This window comes from Antrostomus carolinensis, unplaced genomic scaffold (assembly GCF_000700745.2).
Source record: "Antrostomus carolinensis isolate BGI_N321 unplaced genomic scaffold, ASM70074v2 scaffold43527, whole genome shotgun sequence".
Classification (NCBI taxonomy): Eukaryota; Metazoa; Chordata; class Aves; order Caprimulgiformes; family Caprimulgidae; genus Antrostomus; species Antrostomus carolinensis.
Window position 1 is genome coordinate 1 of NW_010327486.1, and position 22,966 is coordinate 22,966.

The 22,966-nt window shown below is 40.5% G+C and overlaps 1 protein-coding gene across 1 annotated transcript; it reads left to right on the forward strand.

Moving 5' to 3' along the window:
- Positions 1 to 2,379: 2,379 nt before the first annotated feature.
- On the forward strand, positions 2,380 to 22,553 carry CFAP221 (cilia and flagella associated protein 221; the record flags this gene model as incomplete). Its single annotated transcript, XM_010171914.2, has 23 exons — positions 2,380 to 2,518; positions 2,933 to 3,033; positions 4,062 to 4,148; positions 4,257 to 4,352; positions 4,835 to 4,935; positions 7,336 to 7,439; positions 8,606 to 8,765; positions 9,291 to 9,414; positions 10,309 to 10,420; positions 10,645 to 10,753; positions 11,341 to 11,428; positions 11,827 to 11,916; positions 13,339 to 13,434; positions 14,494 to 14,584; positions 16,250 to 16,377; positions 16,805 to 16,885; positions 17,572 to 17,679; positions 17,820 to 17,996; positions 19,541 to 19,699; positions 20,105 to 20,199; positions 20,742 to 20,831; positions 21,034 to 21,150; positions 22,524 to 22,553. Coding segments are annotated over exons 1-23 (2,483 nt in total), but the record flags the coding sequence as incomplete, so codon positions are not given.
- Positions 22,554 to 22,966: the final 413 nt, after the last annotated feature.

Below are 22,966 nucleotides of genomic sequence, written 5' to 3' on the forward strand. Positions count from 1 at the left end.
TGAGGGGGATGCGGCACCGGCGGAGACTGGCGTGGTGAAGCTATGAGCCCTTCTGCCCGCTGAGGAACTCCGCTAGCCGCATTGCATAACGTGGACCTTAAAGCACGTCCTCGGTGGCTCCTAAAGCGGCACGTCGGTGCTTTTGCAAGTCTGAGGCACTATGGGATGGCATTAAACAGCATCGCTTCTGGTGATGGATCGTGTGCCAGGAGCTCCGTGAGACACAAGGGACTAGAAAGCCCAAGTGCTGACAGAAGAAGGGTGATACCCTGCCCAGAGAGGATTTGGGGTGAATTTTGCCATTGCCTTCAAGGGAACCAGGATTTCACAGCTCCTGAGTTCTCCCGTTGGTGGCTTTACACAAAAAAAGTCACGTTAAGGATAGACACGGGTATCCTGGAAAACCTGAGAACATCAGTCTATCACCCCGAGATTCCAGGACCTTGGCACGTAAACATTCATCCTGTATTAGCCCTCTGAGGAATACCACAATGTGTTATTAAAGTTGGTGAGCAAAGCGATGATGGTAGCATCACTTTCATTTAAATTTTTAAATTAATTTACAATACAGCTAAGATTACACCAGGAATCCTTTGCTAATGTAAGTCTGGCTGCAGCTTTTCCAAACGTGCATTCCTAATAGGGAATGCTGACCAAGAGAAGGAGAATGGCAGTTGTGTAAATTAAAGTTGAACAACACGAGTGGAAAGAATGTGAGCCTTATGTTTAGAAATTTTTTGGCATGTTTTTGTCCGAGGTTAGTTGTTCTCACTACCTCAGAAGAAATTTACTGTTGTGCACAATAATACAGTTCCTCTTACAGGTTTTCTGTTGCAAGTAGGAAATTTATAGTTGGAACCGTGGAGTGGAAAATATTATTGAGGCCAGGGTTCTAGTAGCACATTATTTTAAGCTTCTTGCTTATTTATTATTTAATACTGTACAAGGCCGTAAATCAAAACAGCACTTTATGAACTTGAAGCACCTCTCAACTTCAGCTTGAAAGATCTAAAGCAGACTAGAAAAACAGACAAATAACCAGAGATGAGACCATAAAATGTAATGAGGGAGGTGGACCTCTTCAGTCCTCAAAAGTGCTGATCCAGGTATGTTGGGCATCACTTTGATGCTCCTCTCTGCCCTTCTGCCCTCAAACTTTTATTGATCAGTGTTACTTTTAGCTTGAGGCCCTCTAAGTTCATTCAAACCAGTATGAGAGTGTTAAAACAAGAAAACAAACACAATACCACTCCTGGTGCTAAAGATTCAACTTGGAACTGTTGAATCTTAAAGTGCTGCCATAGCGGGGATCACACATCCGAACTCTGTTGTCCAAGCAGCTAATCAGCTTCTGTGACACTGCTCCAGGAGCAGGAAGGTGACCAGCCTCATCAGGCTTCTCCTCGTGGCTGGAACCTGGCAGGAGGAGTCTATACTGTCTAGCATTGGGTGAGTTCAACTCATAGTGCATTGATATTAATGTGGCACCATCCTGAGCTGCTCACTCACCTTCCCATTCCTGAAGAAATGAACTACTACAAAATGAAGGTTGAATTTCAACCCTTTCTTGAGAGTTGAAAATCCAACATGGCTTTTGAACTCGGTACTTTTTCCAAAAGTATCTTGTGTTTTTCTCCATGCAGTTCTCTGGTTCGTAGGTGGTTTGTAGGGGAGCCAAGGGCTGTGTGCTGTATTTATGAAGATAATTTCTCCTGGATGGATTGTGTCTGGTGTCCTTATTGTGTAATATTTGCACTTGTCATTAGAGAAGTTTGTGTTCTGATAACTGTGCTTACTTAACACAGGATCTATGATACCCGTGACTTTCTGGGTTTACAGTTATATTCACTAAACAGATAACTTAGATGATGCTATCCAAACAAAAGATTCAAATGCCAGTTTTCTTATCCCTCATATTAATATTTAAAAATTTAAAATGAATCTGCAAGTTACTGACCCAAACACTCAGGAGAGGCTGGAAGAACATCTCTGCAGGAATCAGTTTGGATAGCAGAATTATCAGAATAACCTTCTCTCCTTGTCTGTGCTGGAGGACATGAAGGCAGAGAGAATGTTTTATACAGTCCTGAAAGCCAAATGTCCCCAATAAGCCCTAGAGCAGATGAACATGCCCAGAGTGCTTAGGGCTTGTGGTGGGAGCAAGGATTCCTGGAATCACTCTGTCCTTGTACTTGGCACACACATAGTAATCTTCTTCAGTATGAAAAAAAGTAACTCCCTGTCCTAAATATTTTTAGGCAGTTTTAGGCAACAGATGTTAGCAGTGCAAGGGAAGACTCTTTGATCATTATGTTGTTTTGATTTGCTCCCAGGTGCTGAGGAGTTTTAGAGCTATTCAGACTCCATTTCTATCCTAACATGGACGTGGTTCAATCAGCCTCCACGGAAATCACAATTACTAAGAAACCCTTCAAGAAAATACCCAGTGTCCTTCTGGACAGCCTAGTGGAGGAACCTAAAAAAAGACCTGCTGTTCCTAATCACCTGCTGGAATCAAGTAAGCTTCTGCTCTCTGACTGTTCCCCAACCTTGCAGCAATCCTAGGAGGCACTTTGCTTTTTTTTAATTATTTTTTTTTATTTTTTCATTGCTTAAATTGCATCTTCTTGTGAGCCCAAATCATAGGAGAGGTTGTCAGCAAGGAAGTAGTGGCTGTACTGATCCTGGCTGACCCTAAAGTACAGCCTGATCTGGCGAGAGGATCATGGCTCTGCTGGGGTGGTAGATGCTGCCTTAACTTTCCATTTAAAGACTCATACCTGCAGAACAGGAGAAATAATGTCTATCTTGTTTTTTTTTTTCTCTATAATACAGTGTGTGCAACATAAATAAACAATCACTACAAGTAAAAATCATCATGTGTGTTTCACCTGATCTCTTTTTCTCCCTGGTTTTTTATCTATCTCTGTAGAGATTTTCTCAGAACTTCGGAGGAGCAACGTTGTACAGGCTGAGCCTGCTGTGTTACACTACGGAGGGTATGAAGTTGGAAAACATCACCAACGGATGCTGGTGAGTGTCAGAGCAGGGATCCTCTTGGGGCTCATAAAAGGACAGCAGAAGCCGAGCAGACTGCTTGTGGTCATGAAGCCATTTGCTCTCTGGAGTGCTCTAAAAAGCAGCACTTAAAATCGGTGGCCCTGCAGTAACAAAACCAACGAGTGCCATGCTGTGTGTGTCACTGTCCTTTACAGGCTCTGCTTTACTTTTCTGTTTCCTGTGTCTGTGGGCAGTGTTAGTGATATGTGCCTTCAAGTCACGAATGAAGGATTCCTGCTTTAACTCAATTGGAAACTGTTTTCAAAATGTACTTGGACCGGTCACAGTGTCTGCAAACATGTTCACTTGGTGGGAAAATTTTAAAGCACCTCTGACCTTCTGCCAAGAGCAATTCAATCCAAGGAATGAAACTCAGGGCATAGGTTTGATTACCTTTCCTTGTGAATAGTTTGGGTATTTCCTTGTATTCTGTCTGCTTGCCCTTTGTCGGCCTTCTTTATTCATGTGATGAGGGTTTTGAGGCAGAGGTTGGGTGATTATGGTGGCCTAGGTCCTCCAGATATAATAAAAGTAAACAAGATGCAGGAGGCTTTACAGGCTGAACTGTCACCATCCAAAGGTTTGTTGCTTTGTGATCCAAAGCAAAACCATGGAATATTGCATCATTTCTGTTGTTTCAGACCTTTGTAAAAGCAAAGTCAATAGGTTGTTTCATTTTTTGTACCTTTTGCACCTAAGCAAAACAGGACCAGAATTTGATCCAACAGTAGCACTGTCTTTAGCAAGACTAAGCGTTGTTCTTAGGTAAGGAATTGTGACTTTGTTCTGAAGAATAAAAATGCAGGATGCAAAGTTTACATTATTTTCTTTTCAATTCAGAGCATATTCATAATTATTTCTGCTAAAGTAAAAAATTCTACTTCCTTGTTTAATGCAGCTTCTTTGCTACGGATCGTCTCACAAAAAGTACAGTTGACATTCTCAGTTGACCTCTGATATTGTAAAGAGTTTTGCAGTTTTGGTTTTCTTTTGTTCTACAGAAGCTGATAAATATTTCTGGCGATGTAATAAACCTTCACATAATACCACCCCAGACAAAGTATTTTCAGATCAAATACAACAAAACAGTAAGTGTCAGAAAGCCTTTGCACTGCTCTTTGCATGCAGCAGCGTTGGGTTTGTGTCATATAAGCAGCTTTTACATGCGTTCTCTCTTATTTTGGGTCATTTTCTAGCACCGGCTTGTCCCTGGCTTGTCATACGCGGTTACTGTTGATTTTTGCCCTGATGAGTGGGGGTATTACTGTGACTGCGTCCGTGTTCACTGTCAGGTGAGGATTTATTATCAAATACATTTAGAGTTGTAAGGGAATGAAACAGCTATTAGGACGTGATGACAATGGTAAAGTAAAGGTACAGTTAATCTCTTACAGCCACATGGATTTATTCTCCATAAGTCTGGATTGGTGTTTTGAATTTTAAGCATTTAAAATTTTTCAGTCTGTAAACGTCCCAGAGCTGTGGGTAAAATATCTTCCTTATTCTGTTATTCTTTGCTGGCAGATCAGTCTTTGTGCCACACTGATGTAATGTCTTAGCAGAGCAGGTTTGGAGAAGCTCTAGATAGTTGCTGAAAGTATGCAAAGACAGGTGGATACTGAAAGCAGGTAGAATATCAATATCCTGAGGTGCAACACAGTGAATATCTTGAAGATGTTTTATGCCCGTTACTGGCCAACTACTACAGAAATTTTTTTCTTTCTGTAAAATCTATTCGTTGCAAGAAATAAATATTTACCCCTTTTTTTTGCAGGGAGAAGATACACTAGTCATTCCTGTGCATGCTTACCCTGTTGTCAATGTTGTAGACTTTCCATCATTTATAAATCTGTCTGATGTATCAGTTGGTAAGAGGTGAGTTAAGGACAGAGATTTGTCCACATTTTGTGAGACCTGCACAAAATCTGAAAAATCTCGTTTTCCTCTATTTGTACAACTTAATATCTTGGAAGCTTTAAGGAATTCAGCTACCATCTAGACTGCAAAGTAATTCCATATATGTACTGTTTCAGGTGCACATTCACAGGAAAGTAAATGCTGCACAAACTAAACATATACATAGGTGGAACTGGGGTTTCAGTTAGTCTAAATTGGTGCTGACTCACTCACTTCATTCATCGTACAGTGAAGCAATATGTCTGCTGTTCATAATCTGTACACTCCCCAGTGCTATGGCTTTTTAGTGTTAATAAGTCCTAAGTGAATGGATCTTCCTTTCAAGATGAAGGATTCTGGAAACGAAGGTATGAGCTGGTGATGGTAGGCATAAGTGATAGCAAATAGCTAACCTGAGTCCAGAGATCAATCAGTCATTAGATTTGCTTCTTTTGTTTAAAAATATTTAAAGTGATCTTCTGTGTGGGGCTCTAAATTGCATAGTCTTTGTCTTACTCTGTCTGTTGCATAGATGTAACCCTGACTGTTCTCATTAAGTAATCGGTAATAATTGTTAATAGGAACTGGGAAGAGGAAAAGAAGGGAGATCCTGTTGATTAGGGTCTAGTTCTGTAGTATATTGACTATATTAATTGTAATTATGGTGATTTATGTTAGTGTAAAGATTTCAGTGAATTCAAGGAACTGATGGTCTTAGCATCTAGGTTTTGTCTTAGCCTCTGAGTTGGAAGTAACTCATGAATTTTACTGAAGCACAGAAATACGAATAGGCAAGGCACATACAAGGAAAATGCAAAATTCTGCAGTAAAAATGAGCCCAGCATTGTAGAATGAACATTTGTGTCTTTTTTTAAATTTGTTTTTCTAATCCTCCTTAATCTGTTAAACTCTAGTAAATCCATCAGAAGTGACATTACAGCTTTCTCACAGGACTGAACATAACTCCTGACATTCTAAGCATGACGTGATTCTGTTTATTGGCTCCATTTTTAAAACAAGTGCTGAAATAGAGTTTTCATACTCTCAGAACACAGAGAAGGGATTAGACAGAGTACAAAATACCATTTTAAATAATGGTAAAATTTTCCAACACAACAGTGTTGCTCAGAGATGCCCCTGAGGGAATTTGGAAGAGTTCCTGAGGAGAAAACTGATGGTTTCAAGCCTTAATTTTTACCAGTGTTTTTCGTCATTAGGCTATTAAAAACTTTCCTAAAAATGAAAGCTCTCTGAGGTACTCGGTGCTGTACAGAACCCAAGGGACTATGGGCTCAATCTAGAACCCACTGAGGTCAATGGAAAAACTGCCTTTTACTTCTGTGAGTGTAGGATAAGACCTATATTCTACCACACAGCTTTCTCCTTAGGTACAGAAGGTTCACAAGGCAACTGGCAGCATAATGGTCTTGATTTTAAGGCACTTTGGTTACTGTACAAGCTGCACTATACCTTAAAACAAATTGCTGCCTCAGTCTGCAGTTACATCTTCTTCATGAACAGATCATATTAAGGCAAAGAAAAAAAGCCTTTGCTATTATTGTTTATTTCCTTAAGCATTTCAAAGTGTGCTTTCCAAAGGAACACTGTGTATAACACACATTCTTTGCTAATCAGCAGGATAGGATTTCAGACAGTTTACAAAAAACAGAAATAAGCCTGGTTAAATTAGTCTTGATTTGTAGAGTGATGGATGGTGTTACACCAATGCTTGTGTTTCAATTTGATATATGAAAATGGGTGCATACTAAAGCAAGACAGCTTGAAAAGATGTGTGCTGATACCCCTCACACAATCAGCATGAGACATAAAAGGCTTTTATGAAAATCAAGCCACAGCATCCTTATTTCTACGGTGGGTAAAGTCCAGTCATTCTGATGTGTTGGAGTTTTCAACGCTTTTGAAGATTGCATGGTCTTTTCTCATCGTCTTCCACAAGGAAGGGCATGGGAGAAGGCTGATTTCTGGTTCTATACTTGTTGTTGCTTCAGTCTGGATTGTTTGTACATGCCAAATATTGCAGTTTGTAAGGATGTGAGGGTACACATAAATAACTTCTAAAATGTATATTTTATATTTTTTTTCTGTAATCAGATTCTGTATGGGTAGGAGAAAATAAGTCAAGATGTAAAATATCCAGCATTGACATCAAGATTTAACTCTTTTCCTCACTGAGTGAAAGATCTGAAAAATTTTGCTGTTTTGGAACAATGAGGAATGACTATTTTCACATTAATAATTAACCCATCCCTCTGGACACAGATAAATTCAGTGCATGTTGTGTATATTAGAATTTTACAGCCTGTAATTGATGATCAACTGTAGTTTCATTGATTTCTCTCTTCCTTTCTCTCTTTCCAGTAAGGAGTATGTTATCCCGTTGCAGTGCAGCTGTCCAATAGATTTTGAATTCCACATTGATTTTATTCAGCCTCACAGAGCCTTCACTGTCCAGCCAACATTTGGTAGATTGAATTTATTTAATATTCTAAATGTTTAATATTCTTGATTGATGAACTGTAGTTACTTGTGACAGCGCTGTACAGAAAAAGCCTTTGCCTCAGAGTGTTTTCAGGTAAATGCAGGTTGATAAATATTAGTCATATGCAACCTCATGGCGAATGGTCATTCTTTCAGGATAATGTTCTTTCTTACTTTGTGCTTAAAGAAATGTTAATATATCAAGGGAGGAGAGGAACAATATTACAATTGAGTAAAACTTGGGAGGAGGTGTAAAATTAATCATTAAGTTTTGGGGGTTTTTGTACTCTCATAGACAAAGTGGCTGGAACTAATTCATGCTTTCTAAATTGGCTTAGTTCTTGGGAGAGACAAGAACAAAAATATCCCAGAAAAAACATCAACCCAGTAAAAGTTGTCAGAATTTTGGTAACTAGAAACTCAGAAGTGCTGAAGGGTATCTAAGCAGCACTAAGAAGTTTCAGCTCCTACTCAGGCCATTGTGCTCTGTGATCAGTAAAATTATGAAATGCTCTTAATAAATTACACATAGAAAAAAATCCCAGTGAAACTAACTGGCATTTGAAACTAGAGGATACAGAAAACCAGGCAATGGTCATTTTACAGAGATGAGAAATTAATATTTCTGATGAGCTGAACAAAGTCCTTGTTGTGGAAATGCTGAGGAGCATCAGGGCCTGTATCCTGGAATTGCACTGAGAGTTTAGGGATATGAAGTGTGGTTAAAATGAAATAGATTATAAGGAAATAAGACCAAGTAGAGACAGGAAATGTATCAAATCCAGATGATTCCCCCAACTTGGAAGAGCACAGAGGATTATGTTTATAATGCTTTGCTCATGAAAGCAGGAAGTGCCAGAGACTTAACACTGCCAGATGCAAGTGAAGAATTTCTACATATAAACAGGCAATCATTTTCACAACAGTAGGAAATATTATAATCTTACTGTTAAATCTCACTGCTATTGCAAAATATCTCCCATTATCTGGCAATGGATAGTTCTTGGAAGACCTGAAATATTTTCCAGACCTACTGCCATCCACTCAAACATTAATATTGTTTAAAAAAATGTAATCCAGAATCAATTTCAGTGTACTTAAGTGGGCTCACATTAGATGGACTTTTATTGTTTTTCTCCTCTAATCCCAGGAATCATTCCAGGCAATGGGAAAGTGGAAGTAACTGTGAAATATTCCCCACTTGAGTATGGAACAGCACGAATGACAATGCAGTTATGGATTTCACAGTTTCACTCAAAACCCTATGTATGTGTGTTCACAGGAACATCAAGACCACATCTGGGTCTAACGTACGTGTGGCTGACTGATCTTTGAGTATTTTTGCCCAGTGCTAAGAAATACATATGTAATAGGATTTCATGCCATTTTGCTGTAATCATTTGAAGCATTTGTATCTACAGAGATTTCAAGTGCATAATGCAATTTGACTATTAATACATATACCAGCTCTCTTAGATCATTTGCTCAGAATGCCCTTAGTCTGTATGAAGTGAAACTGTACCAAAATAAATATAATGAGAAGTTACATATCCTGAAAGAAGTGTTGAGCATCCTCAGCTTCTATTATGCCTGTTCTATGTTATTCTTATTGCTGAGGCCTTACAAGATACAGGGGTTTTTGAACAATAAGATCTTCCGGGCTGTACTTAATTTTTTGTTAACTCTGAAGATTAGAAAGTTTGGTTCCGGTTGTAATTTGGGAGAGAAATTTCCAGTCTCCCTGTATATCTAAAGGGGATGTTCATGCACGTTCTAGACTTATATGCCATTTACAGAGTACTTATAAGAGCAATACCTGTCCTTCTGACACCTAGAAAAGAACATTTTGACAAACAACAAAGTCATCCAGAGAAAAGAGCTGGGTCTGCAGGAAAATCCATGGTGTGGAGAAGAGACCAATTCAGCCAACCACAGTTGAAGCCTGTTCAAAAATTAAAGGTGTGAAGAGATAATAATTGTAGAATCATTTGGTTGGAAAAGACCTTTGAGATCATTGAGTCCAACTGTACCTGTCCACTACTAAACCATATCTCCGAGCACCCCATCTACCCATCTTTTAAATACCTCCAGGGATGGCGACTCAACCACCTCCCTGGGCAACCCGTTCCTTTGTCTGAGAACCCTTTCAGTGAAGAAATTTTTCCTGACATTTAATCTGTACTTCCCTTGGCAAAAACTGGAACACTAGAAGTTCCATACAAACTTAAGGAAAAATTTATTTACAGTGAGGGTGACGGAGCACTGGAACAGGCTGCCCAGAGAGGCTGTGGAGTCTCCATCTCTGGAGATGTTCAAAACCCGCCTGGATGCTTTCCTGTGCAACCTGCTGTAAGGAACCTGCTTCGGCAGGAGGGTTGGAGTAGATGATCTCCTGAGGTCCCTTCCAACCCCTACTATTCTGTGATTCTGTGTGATTCTGTGATTGTTTGAACTTGAGGCCATTGCCTCTTGTCCTGTCACTCGTTACCTGGGAGAAAAGACACACACCCGCCTCACTACGACCTGCTTTCAGGCAGTTGTAGACAGCGTTAAGGTCTCCCCTCAGCCTCCTCTTCTCCAGACTAAACAACCCCAGTTCCCTCAGCCACTCCTCATAAGGCTTGTGCTCCAGCGCCTTCACCAGCTTCGTTGCCCTCCTCTGGACATGCTCCACTGCCCCAATGTCCTTCTTGTAGTGAGGGGCCCAAAGCTGGACACAGTATTCAAGGTGCAGCCTCACCAATGCTGAGTACAGGGCAAGGCTGACTTCCCTGGTCCTGCTGGCCACGAGTACTTTTCTGGGCTGAAAATCTTTCTTGTTTCTATTTCATCCTATTAATTTCTATTTTGTAGGAAATAGAATACCAGAACCTTAGATTCCCCACAGACTTGTCGAATCCATATGCTGTAGCTACTGTTTTGAATCAGGAGCCAGGCAAATTGAAGATTAAGGACTTGAAAGAAGGTAATGGAATTAAGCAGCATAAACTTGGTCTTAGCATTTCTGCTAGTAGGTGTCTGGTGAGGAACTTGGCTTCAGAATTGCTGAGGTAACGTGATTGTCGTTTCTGCAAGAAATCTCACCTTAGCGTTATGTATTAATGAGTTCAGTTCTCATAATGGGTGGATTTCCCAATTAGAAATTCAGTCTAGTTTGAGGTGTGACATGGCTTTCTGATATTCCTGCAGCCCTTTACCAAGGCAATGAAGGGATAAACACAAGACAAATGAAGGAAGCTGCATTTCAGCTAAAAGTCAAACAAAATATTCAGGAAGAGGAAGCAAATCATCTGAAGTGGTGAGTGTTAACCACATTAACAACACTGGGATTTGCTTAACCAAGGCCTCTATGAATGATGTATGCAATATCCACTAGCGTGTAAAGCTGCCATTTCATGTCCCAATAGGTTTGTTTTACAGCTAAGTCACTGTTGGTTTACTTTCATTTTTTTTCTCTTCTGCCTAAGAGCAGTCTCAGTAGTAATCCATAGTAGTACCCAGTGAGGTCTTTGGCTGTGTTAATGGTTGCATTCAGAAAGAAACCTGCTGAAAACCTTGTTCACCTAACCTTGTTCTCAGGCATCTCATCTTGTGCCCTTAAGGGCAAAGGAAGGTTTTACCATGGTTGTCAGTAAATCAAGGCTAAAATGTATCATGGAGCGGACAGAATTGCATATGTACATCAAATATCATAAAGCAAAACACATAGTTGTGTGTGTAAGCACACCGTGGCTTCACTTGCAATCTACAGAACTGGATTCCTCTTATGCTGAATGTTATGGATGCCTAGACACCTTAGGAAGAGGAGAATCAGTCTGTTAGCCTTTAAATAAAGTAAATTGTGCATTAAGTAAAGTGTTTTTCTTGCCTCCACTGTAAATGCAGGCAAGTTCATAAAGGCAAAGATCCAGTCTCTGTGGAATTAAAAAAAGTGATTATTGAAAACCGACAGAGGGAGGAAGAGCACTACAAGGTTAGTCTTTGCTGTTTTTTCTATAAATATAAAATCAAATTTATACTTTCAGATTATGCAGTGCACTAGTGAATTGTATCAAGCTCTCTCCATTTTTCTTCATGCTTCAATGCAAACCTGTACTAGCTGTACTCCTTACTGCAGTTATATCCATATTATGCCTGTGTATCACTGTTTAGGAGGTGGTTTTATATTGCAGACCCAAAAAACCCCTTGTTTTACTTTGTTTGACTTGCCCAAGGGTTGCAATAATCCCTCCCTAGGAGAGAATGAAGTCTGTGTTTTGTCCAGCACCTCCAGAATGTTACATTTTAAGTGAGTTTCGCTAATTGTAAGGGAGAAGAGAATTCACTGGATGCTTTGTACTAATGTGATTGTTCTTCCTGGTGACAAATTAGATCCAAAGAGGAGATCCGATCATAGTGCAGGAGTTTCAAAGGAATGAAGTAGAAGTTTCTTGCAGACGTGTTATGCGGCCTGTTGACCAGGTTTGTTTATATATTGTTACCACCTGCTACATGTTATTATCACCTGCTAAGCTAACAGCCATAGATATTTGTCACTGAACACTTTCCCTCCCAATATTCCCATTTCTGTGTCAATGTCTTATTTCTCATTTTGCTTTTAGTGTGATAGGGCAAGCACTGTGATACATGCACAACTGATCTTCTGATGTTCTGATCTAATATGAGAGACAAGTGGAAATCTGCAGGCTTAACCTGAGATACATATGGCTTGTGGCTGAAAGTTCTATCAGGAGTAGCTTTCTCATGCCTAAACGTGAGGTTAAGCACATCACAAGATTTGCAACCATTACCTGCAGGTTGGATTGACAGGAACCTTTCTGGTACTTAGATGTTTAGTCCTTCTCTGGTGTGAGGTACTTCCTAAAATCTATTTCCTAGGATTATGGGGAGCTTTGTTTAATAGATACCCTACTACTGAAGGAACTTTGAATGTTAGCAACACAAACTGCCTTCTTCTTGAGGAGCATGATAGCTGTGGGAACTGGTCTTTTACTATACTCTTACACCTTTTACGAAGTGCTGAAAATTGTTTGGTGAGGCATGGCATGGGGTTTTGTGGAGCTGGTGTCCTGAAGAACTTCCTAATCTAAATGCTGGTTGAGCAGCTGCCTTCCTGTTGAGAGGTACTGTACTCTGGGGTCGTTGTAATCTCTTGTAGTGCCACATTCTTCTGTCACATCAATTTAAAACTAGAGAAGAGATTAATGCATCAAGAAAGAGATTTACTTGTGTTCAAAGAGTATTCCAACAGTTTAAGGCATTAAATATATAGACGTCACCTCTGCTCAAGTATGTCCAGAGCTGGAGATCACTAGATGTGAGGAGGCTATTCTGGGCAATTATCACTCAAAATTTACCCTGGTCTTCTGCCCTTCTGTGGGTATGTGCTATCAGCCATTATTATCATCCAGACAGGATACTGGTTTTGCTGGGCCCCTGGTTTGAGCTCTTACAGCTATTCCAACTTTATATCTGTGCAAGGTGAAGTGTGTATTCGGTACAGACCTCGTCCATTCTCTCCACTGTCTGACTGCCCATGAGTTGCACTTGAGTTGCAGTATGTGGTTGTCAATCGTGTGGATGCAGACCACGTTATATTATCTCTGCATTCCCCATACTGCATCTGCAAATATTTGGTGATTATCTCCCATTAAGTGCTGCAGTGAAGACTTGTGGTTAAATGCCAGTACTGTGAACATTTTCACTTGACTTAATTTTGGTGTATAACATAGATACAGAAATATATATATACTAATACAGAAATATAACAGAAATAACATATGGATTCAGACCAAGGAATGCCTTGGGCTGAAGGAAATTCCTCCCTTGTCTGGCTGTAAAAACAATGTCCTTTCTGTTTCTTTTTTAAAAAATGCCATGCAGTATCCAAGTGTCCATCCCACATTTGACTTGCTCTGTAATGACCCTTGGGACAACAGAAACAGGATGTTGAGGAAATTCCAGCAAGCAGCATACAAGGTAACATGAACGAGTAGAATGCAGTGTGATGGCATGACGCCTTGGAAATAGCACCAAAGAACATGCAAACTAGCACGTAAGGAGTCTTCATAGCTAGCCAGGAATTTGGTAGTTTGATAAATATGTCCCTACTTCACCAGGAAATAAGGATCTGGAATAAGTTTTGTATTCAGCTGGTGCTTCAGGTGGTCCTTATGCTGGGGCTTAGTATTGCAATCAATACTAAACAAATGCAGATTAATTTAGATTTTTTTTAAAAGTAAAAAAATAACATTTGCACAAAAAAGAGAAGATTTCAAAATGCTTATAGAATACTGAGCCCAGTTTTGGACCCCTGGTGCAAGAAAACCAACAATAAGCTGGAGTGAGTTCAGCATAAAGCCACCAAGATGGTCGGGGTCTGGAGCACTGGCTGTGTGAGGAGACTCTGTGAGAAGACACTTAGCCTGGAGAGGGATAGTGGAGGGAGAGAGCAGCATCTTCTAGTATCTCCCAGGAAGCTACTGATGATGGAGTCAGAATCTTTGCAGTGGTGCATGGTAGGAACATGGGAAACAATGGGCATAAATTCAAGTAAGAGAGGTATTGATCATGTATAAGGAAAGCCTTTTTCACCATGAGGACAGTCAGTCATTGCAGCAGGTTGCCCAGAGAATTTGTACAGTCTACATCCTTGGATGTTTTCAAGACCAGACTGGATAAAGCCCTGAGCAGCCTGGTCTGATCTCATTGCTGACCTTGCTTGGAAGAGATATATATATGCCAATAGACACAGCTGAAGGATTAGGACCTAGCCAAAAAAAGCCTAATTAACCTGTAAGACTAAATGAAGGTTTGAACTGTTTTTGTTGTGTAATGTCACTGTAGAGTTGAGATCCATTCCACATCTCTCCTTCCCCATTTTCTCCTTCCTGAACAGAAAACTATAGTAAAAATTCTGAAATAGAGATGTTTGAGCAAGCTCTGTAGGATAAATACAGTTGTAATGTGTGTATATTTCTATGGTTGTAAGTCTCAGTGTGTTCATCTTAATATTGAACTTTAAAATCATTCTCTCAGATTGTGACTCAAATTCGGCTAAATCGTGTACTGCTTCTGCTCCGTGGGCTAACAAGAGAAGCCAGAGGTTCGGAGGAAGGCTCTGTGTCTGGTAAGGAGTAGAAGAGGAAGTTGATATTTTGGCCATGAATTGTGATAATACAGATTGTATTGCAGCGTGTCACGTGTGTAACTTATGAACGTAAAGACAGAGTCCTTACACGGGTGTCTTCCAGCAAAAAAGCGCACTGCGACAAGCTAGAATCATAGAATGGTTTGGGTTGGAAGGGAAGGGACCTTTAAAGGCCATCTAGTCCAACTTCCCTGCAGTGAGCAGGGACACCTTCAACTACATCAGGTTGCTCAGAGCCCCGTCCAATCTGACCTTGAATGTTTCCAAGGATGGGGCTTCTATCCCCTCTCTGGGCAACCTGCGCCAGGGTTTCACCACCCTCATTGTGAAAAATTTCTTCCTTGTCTAGTCTAAATGTGCCTTCTTTTAGTTTAAAACCATCACCCCTTGTCCTATCGCTATAGGCCCTACTAAAATCATAGAATAGAATGGTTTGGATTGGAAGGGACCTCAAAGATCATCTAGTTCCAACCCCCCTGCGATCAGCAGGGACACAAAATGTAGAAATGACTGTAGTCAAAATACACCTGTTCTTCATACGCATTATTTACCAGATTTTAAAAATGTGATTAACTGTTCTTAGGAGCCTTGCAGCTTATCTAGTTGATAACAGGGCAGAAGTTGTGGATGCACCATCATTAGAAGTGTTCAAGGTCAGGTTGGATGAGGCTTTGAGCAACCTGATCTAGAGACAGATGTCCCTGCCCCTGCCAGGATGGTTGGACTAGGTGATCTTTAAAGGTCCCTTTCAACCAAACCATTCTATGATTCTACTTACAGGTCTGAGGAACAAGGAAAGGGCAGATGAGACTATATGAGAAACAGACAGGTAGGTAAACAGATCAGGTGGAGCTCAAGAAGTTAGAGACATAGGATAAGAGGAGCTTATCACATGAGGAATGGAAGAGGGAAAGACACCTGAATGTGATGAAGGCAAGATATCTGAACTCAGCGAAATGAGATGGTAGGAACCATGAGCTACATGGCTAGGTGGCCAGTACTGGGTTGAGTTTTCCTCCTTATAATTTTCTCATACAAGTGCTTTCAAGCAATCACTTTTCTTTACAGTGAAATTAAAGTGCTGGCCTGGAAAAATCACTTGTTCTTTAACAGTCATAGAAGGAAACTGGCCTTGGATGGGAGTCACAGTTGGGTGTACTGGGGACAGAAGAGAATTTGTCTCTCTTATTTCCGCTTTATTGGACACACACCATTTGACAACTACTGAAACACTTTTCCCTATCAGGCCTTTTCCTGCTTCTGCAAGGAGGCACTTTTAATTTCCAGTATGCAGCAGTTGCAGAGATGCTTCAAGTAGAAGGTGTAATGGCAGTTAGTGTAAGAGAGGCCTTCTGACTGGCTCTGAGCAGAGCAAGATAGATGACCATGCTGGAATGAGTGGGCAGTAATATCCCTTTAGAAAAAGGGAATTAGATCTGTCTGCTAGTCAAGATATTGTGTCTGCTATCTTGTAGATGTGGCATTTAAAGCCTTTAGGAAATATTAACTTTCTTTTTATATTAAAATTACTAGATACCTTGTCTTAGGAATATGTTCAATATATTTTGTGGCTTGATTCTATTTTTGAAACAGTGTATTGAGATATATTACAAAATCTTAATATTTGCTTTCCATTCCTGACAGAAAGCAGGAGTTCCAGCAGACCAGAGAAGAATGAAGAATGTAAGAGCTTTTCTTCCCGCATGTCTGAAGATCGTATATTGCCTTTTGAATTCCCCTTTTACAGTTCCCATGAACTGCACCGTGATTTGGTAGGTATAGTAACTAAAATGGTGGCCAACACTCAAGACAGAATATATTTTGTTGAAGACATTGGCTCCAGGCCCAATATTGCCTTTATTAAAATTTCACAACATGACTGGTGTTCTGGGGTTCAGACAAATTAATTCAGGATTTCAGATTTACCAAGAGTGCTGCTGAAAACAGTAAAAAAATCCTTGAATTCTCTTAATTGCATTCTAGAATTACCTTAATAATCAGAGTTATTTAACATCCATGATTTTGCAGAATAAAAGAAATAAAAAATAGCTCAAATGCCAAAGCCCAAGGAAGGACAGGAGAAATATAAAATGCATAATTATTTCCATATGTTTTCAAGTGGCTGTGCTGATGGATTGCTGCCAATGCAAACCAAAATGCCCACCATATTACTAGGTTTTAAATACTGTGTTCTTTCAGGCACCTGATGCTCTTGGCCTAGTTCCTATCGAATCTGTAGATGTGAAAATCAGACACGTTATTCCTTTTTACGACTTGAAGGTGAGTCAGTACCTCTCCCTCAATTGTATCATGTTTCTCTCTGTGACCAGTCCAGTTAGACATGTTTTCTGTCTGATTCAGTGGCCCCAGTGTGCAGCCCAGTAGAAGTGTTGCCTTAATGTGGTGTATGATTAATGTGCTTTTATTAAAAACAAATCTCACCTGTTTCTATAAGTAACAAGCTTCTAAACCCTTTTCTCTCTAATTTTTGAATACCAAAAGATCAAATTCTGCACCCCATCAAAGTAAAAATATTTCCTCAGGTGCAAATCAATGCAGATTTTGTCTCAGTGTCCACTTTCTGTTTTTCAGGTGGTGTAACAAGTCTAGAAACTTTCTTCTAGCATCTTTTCTCCCTATCACACAGGTTCATCTATCAGTGTTAGGTATTTTACTTAACACAGCTTTTCTCCACCCCATTAGGTTCAGCATATTTGATCAAGAAACTATTAAATCCATGATCTTTCATGTAAAAGCAAGAATGGAAATATTTCTTTATGCACTCATTCAGCTTGGCTTCTCAAAGTTTTGGTCATATACCGTGTTCCAGAATAGTGATCCATGTATCTTTTAGCACAGAGATGTGATGTGTCCGTGATAAAGCTGGAATGTTCCATTCCATCTATGAGTTAATCAAAAGTGATTATTGGAATTTCCTGCAGCACACCTTTTTGCTTTGCACTTAGGTTCCTCAGCATTTCAGCATTATGAAGTATCAGCCATTTTGTACACACTATGCAGCCACAAGTTACAAACCTCGAAAACTTTCTCGACCACTGAGGCAGGGAGCCCAGGTAACAAGTCATCTCAAATACAAACTTTGAAGTCACTCCTAACCCTAAATTTCTGAAATTATTTGATTAACTTTGTCTCAACATTTTATACCAAAAGGCTTACTACACTCTGAAAACCTTTGATGTCTGTGTTTTTCAAGGATGAGTTGATTCAAATAGTTGCTTCTCCTGAGGGGCAGCCTAACCTGGTCTCCCACAGCATGGATTTTCACAAACCATCCCCGAAAGAAGTAGCAGAAAGGGATATCAGCCTCTTAAACCTGGTTCCTCCCCAAGCTTTGGTCAACCCTACAGAGAGCAACCCACTTCGCATTTTTGTAAGTAGAAGTTGATTTCCACAAGGAACCTAAGAAAGGAAGGGAAAAGGTGTTTGTTTCATCAGAAGCCTAATGTGGAATTGGTGGGCAATTTTCTTACTCAGATTGGTATATAAAACTATCCAGTGAGTAATCCTTCCAAGTACAATCCCTGGTAGGGAGAAATCACAGAGCTCATACCACTGAGAGAGGCACCATTTCACTTTAAGGTGGAACTGATCAACAGTTTAGGGGAGGGATGATAAGGCAAAGTTGTCAGTGATGGCAGAGAACTGGAGGCCCTTCCAGTCTCACACTCTACAAATGGTCACTGATCCCAGAATTCCCTGGAACACCACAGGGCCCCTCCCTTCTTCTCCATTTATTGCTCCATTTGGGTGTTAGAAGAAAACCCACAAACTTGGCATCACAATCCCTCTATAACCTCGTACTTTTGCCCAGGTAGGTAGGACAGGTAGAGTCTTTTCCTTCTTTTCAGCTAGGGGGCTGCAGTTCTGCCTGATCCTTAGGTAAACTGAGAAAAGTGAAGTCAGACTCTTTGCTCACATTATGTTCTGCTGCTGCAGAGTTTCCAGTAGTTCTTATAGCATCCCAAAAACACGTTTCCAAATTATTAGGCACAGAGATTCAAAAAATCACAACCAGGTGCGTGGGAGGATTTTCTCTTACTTAATTGTCATGTAGATTGTGCTACTTGGCACCAAGTGCAGAAGGTATTTCCCACACAGTGCAGCACAGCCTGGAGGTCCCTGAGGTGTCTCTGAGCAGGCAGAGACAGCTGTATAGCTCACTGAAGTGCTATGCGTGGCTACAGGCAGCATCTCCAAGCCAGCATGGCACTGTGCCTGACTTGGGTGGCTCTGTCTGTCAGCATTACTTATCTGCAATGGCCCAGATCCCGATGTGCTAGTCTGGTGGTCTTGGCATAACATATATGGTATAGACTTGTCCTCACTGCGTGTGGCCGGGACTCCAGTGGACTTGCTGATGAGATCCTCTGTGCACCTCTTTAATCTCTCTGTCATGTCAGTGTAAGAGCCAGGCACAGCCTGATCCCACCCTACCCAGCATTAGACTGTATTCAGAAACAGATGCTAGTGCAGTGAAACAGACGACAAAATGCTCACTAGCTTCCACCACAGCGAGGTGGAAGTTCCCGTTCTTGGATTCTGAACTGTTCAGAGAATCAGCAATGGATTTTGGAGTAATCAGGCAATATTTTTTTCTTCCAAACTTGGAGTCAACACCTAAATATCTGTATTTTAGACATCAGAGAGCATGGATAAACCAGGCAGATTATGGGTCTTTGATGATGGGAAGAGATGGGAAATAAAAGGTCACACCAAACAGAACAGTCACAATGAGACAAAGGTGTGAATCTAGGAAGACTACATTAATTGTAAGAACAGAATTTTATAGAATCATAGAATGGTTTGGGTTGGAAGGGACCTTAAAGATCATCTAGTTCCAACCCAATTTTCATCAATTTAGTTCTTTACGCTGCTAAAAATTATTTTTTAAAATAATCTCTTCTTTGTTTTTAGAACCCCACTCCAGGATTAGTTCCACTTTTACCTCCTTTGGCCTATTCTGAAACAAATATTGAATATCATCTTTGTCCTCATCCAAAATATACCGTTACCAAGGAATGCCCCAAAGGATCCAGTATTCCAGTCACACAAAAGAAATTTCTGCATCACAGGGTATGGCCTTTTGGGTTTATTGTATGAGTACCTGGCTTGAGTATGTTCTTGCTGAGAATTTGCTCCAAGGAATCAAAAAGGGAGATGAAGAGTCATCCTAGATAGAAGACATTTTCAAATATAAATTATGCATGCACCTAAATAGTCAGTACATGGGTCAGAATAACTTGTTCTCGTTAGCCTTTATCGATGTCTCTTATTTATCCCTGAGTATTTCTCTACTCTTTCCTTCTTTTCACTGTTTGTTGTATTTTCATAACTTTGCAGTGGAGGAAGCATCTTTTCAATATGGAGAACTGCAGCTACCTAGATTCAATTCTCAGCCAAGAAGTCAGATGCTCTGTCCTGCAAGCCTCTCTCCCCACTGCATTATGTGTTAGATCACTGTAGCACTTGTCATTTCAGGAAGTGATTTGTGGAGTAATGGAATGGAGAAGGTTCTTACCGGTGGTGTTTTCCACTTTTTCTGACACTCCTTCATTGACAAGTACAACACCTAAGTAAGAAAGAATTTGCATATTCAGTGCCTCTACCCTGCACTAGTTTCTGCTGTTAGTAATTATATTGACCAGTAACTAATCCCACAGCTAAAAGCGGGCTTATGGGTGGAATTAATTGCTGCTTAGAAATCCAAGACCAATGGGAAAAATCCCTACTTACCTCCTTGAAGGGTGGGTTCTTGAGAACAATCTCATTTCAGGAAATACCTAGCCCTGGAAAGAGAGTTCCAGTCTGCACCTTCAATAACATCTTTCCTGAATGCTTTTTGATTCAGTGCCAGTTTGTAACCCGGGAGGTACAAACTCTGTCCTGCAGAAGGATGAATGATAAAACCTTTAACATGTGGGCTCCTGTGGTAGCCAACATCTCTCAGGCTCACATTCCCCTGTATCACAGCAGTTTCTGGTGTACTCAGATTTTCAAGGGATATTTAAAAGTACATCGTCTTCATTGTAACTGCAACTACTGTGAAGCTTCAAAATATAAACATTTAGTGCATTTACTCTCTGCCCACCTTAAGCTAATTCCATTTCCATCGCAGGGATCCATACAGTTTGGATATGCTTCCAAGAGATGCACCACCAATCCTGTATGACTTGCCTGAGAGAGACAGGGAGAACATAACTGACCAGTAAGTTTCTCCTCTGTTTTATATTTAGTGTGATTTATTATGTCTTAACCACTTGTATGGCTGTGTCTAAACCTGTCTCAAGAGAACCTCAAAGGCAAAAGCACCAAGTCCCTCTTTCATAAAACATTTTTTTTTTTTTTTTGGCTACAAAATACTTATAAAAGGATAAATCCTGATTATTCTTCTTCTTACTAATTTTTAGTGAGACAGATGAAACTGAATTCCAAATGGTTCTTACTCCAGAGATGGTGAGAGCTGAATTTCCACAAATTGAGCAGGCACTCTCAGAAAGCAAAGAGCAATCAGCAAAAGAAGAAAGGTAATTATAACTTGAAATTAGGGGAGAGAAATGGGAAGGAATCTGAAGACAAGCATCCCCTTCAGAATGACATAGAAAGTCACACTGAGATGCTCTAGGGGCTCATCACAAGTGGGATGCCGATCTGGTACCTTGAGCAAATTTGCACTGCAAGTGCAATCTCCGGATTGGACTTCAGAAAGCAGCTGTGAACGTGACACACTGGCCAGGATGTCTCTGACTTCAGTGTGATCTAACACTTGAGGCAGTTTTCTTGCCTTCACAGAGATATTCAGCGTTCTTGGACCAGTGGCATTTCCTTTTCAGTGACCCTTTTAGTTAGGTGTTTATTAGGGCTCGCAGAGGAACAAGCCCTTAGAATTTCCCCTGGCATGGTGCTTTTTTCTCAGCCTCTTCCCAGGAGTGGGTCACATTTGCTCTGCTGTCTGAGCTTCACGCTTCGCCAACACACATTGGGGTTTAGGCACACAGCACAGCATGTAAAATAACTCGCATTCATAAACACAGAATTACCTATTCCCTAAAATGCTGTAAACTGACCACTGTAAGGGCCAGATTCTGCCTTTTGCCTCCAGTGTTGTCAGGCCAGTGTCCCGAGTTTGTAGCTCAGCAGAGAAGCCTTGAGGGGGAACCTGAGGACAAGGAAAGCTCTGAGGGACAAATGGATCTTTGATGGAGTTGATGCTTGCCACCATGGTTCCAGCACAGAATTTCAGAACTGCCCAGCAGTTCTGGGGCTGGAAGCAGAAGTGGATGCACTGTGTGAAATGTTGGGGTATGTGATGTTGCAGGAAGGATGCAAGGAGGTGTATGAGCTGGTGAGTGGGACCTGGGGGCAGTGGGCTTGACCAACAGGCAGTGCGAGTAGGATAAGTGATTGCAGGGCAACACAGGAGAAAGTGCTGAGTTCTAACTCTGTGTTTTCACAGATACCTTGTGTGACTTGGAGCAAGTGAATTAACCTTTCTGTCCATCAGTTGCCCCCTTTTTAAAGCAGTCATGATGTGGCTTAGGTGCATAATAGCCTAAAACTTTCAGAGCCACCAAGAGATTGGAATGTCTCATTTTCTTTAATTTTAGAGGGAATTGACTGACATTCAAATCCTGTGCAACTGTTAGCTGTTAAACTTTTAAACAGTGCTGCACATTATGAGCTCTCTGACAAAACACTGATTGCTGTATTGTGATTACTACAGCAATTGATTGAAAATAATTTGCTGTAAAAATGCAGGTGTGTCTGACTCAGTGCTGCTTTTTGCATTGTATGAAACTCTCTGTTTTATGAAACTCATGATCATTTTATGATCCCCTCTGTCCGATCACGGGGATTTGGGTTAGCTTGTACAAATAGAGAGTGAACTTTTTATCCACAGTGATACAGTGATGGATGGTGCTTTTTCTGGGTAAGTAGTTTTATAACCATAAGGTTCATTCTTTTTGAAGTTTTAGATGTTTTCTTCAAAAAAGAAAATACTTTTCTATATTAAACACCTCTAAGGTATTAATATTTACTTTTGAAAGCTTCCCTATTTGTTTGGCTCTGTAAAGAGGGAAACAAAAATTTATTAGCAAACAATGAAATCCCAATCTTTTCTTTTGCCACTGGGAGGTTCTTCATTGTTACTGATGGGGCGGTGTGTCACTAGGTGACAGAGCACACATTGCTCCTCTATCCCAGTTTCAGCATTTTATCTTTAAGACAAATCAGTTTTTCATGTGGGTACTCTTGTTCTGGCCTTTACAGCATATATTCCTTCATAGGTAAAATGTAAAATTCAGTCCAGTATGTGTTTACCTATCAGATGGTTAGCTTTGC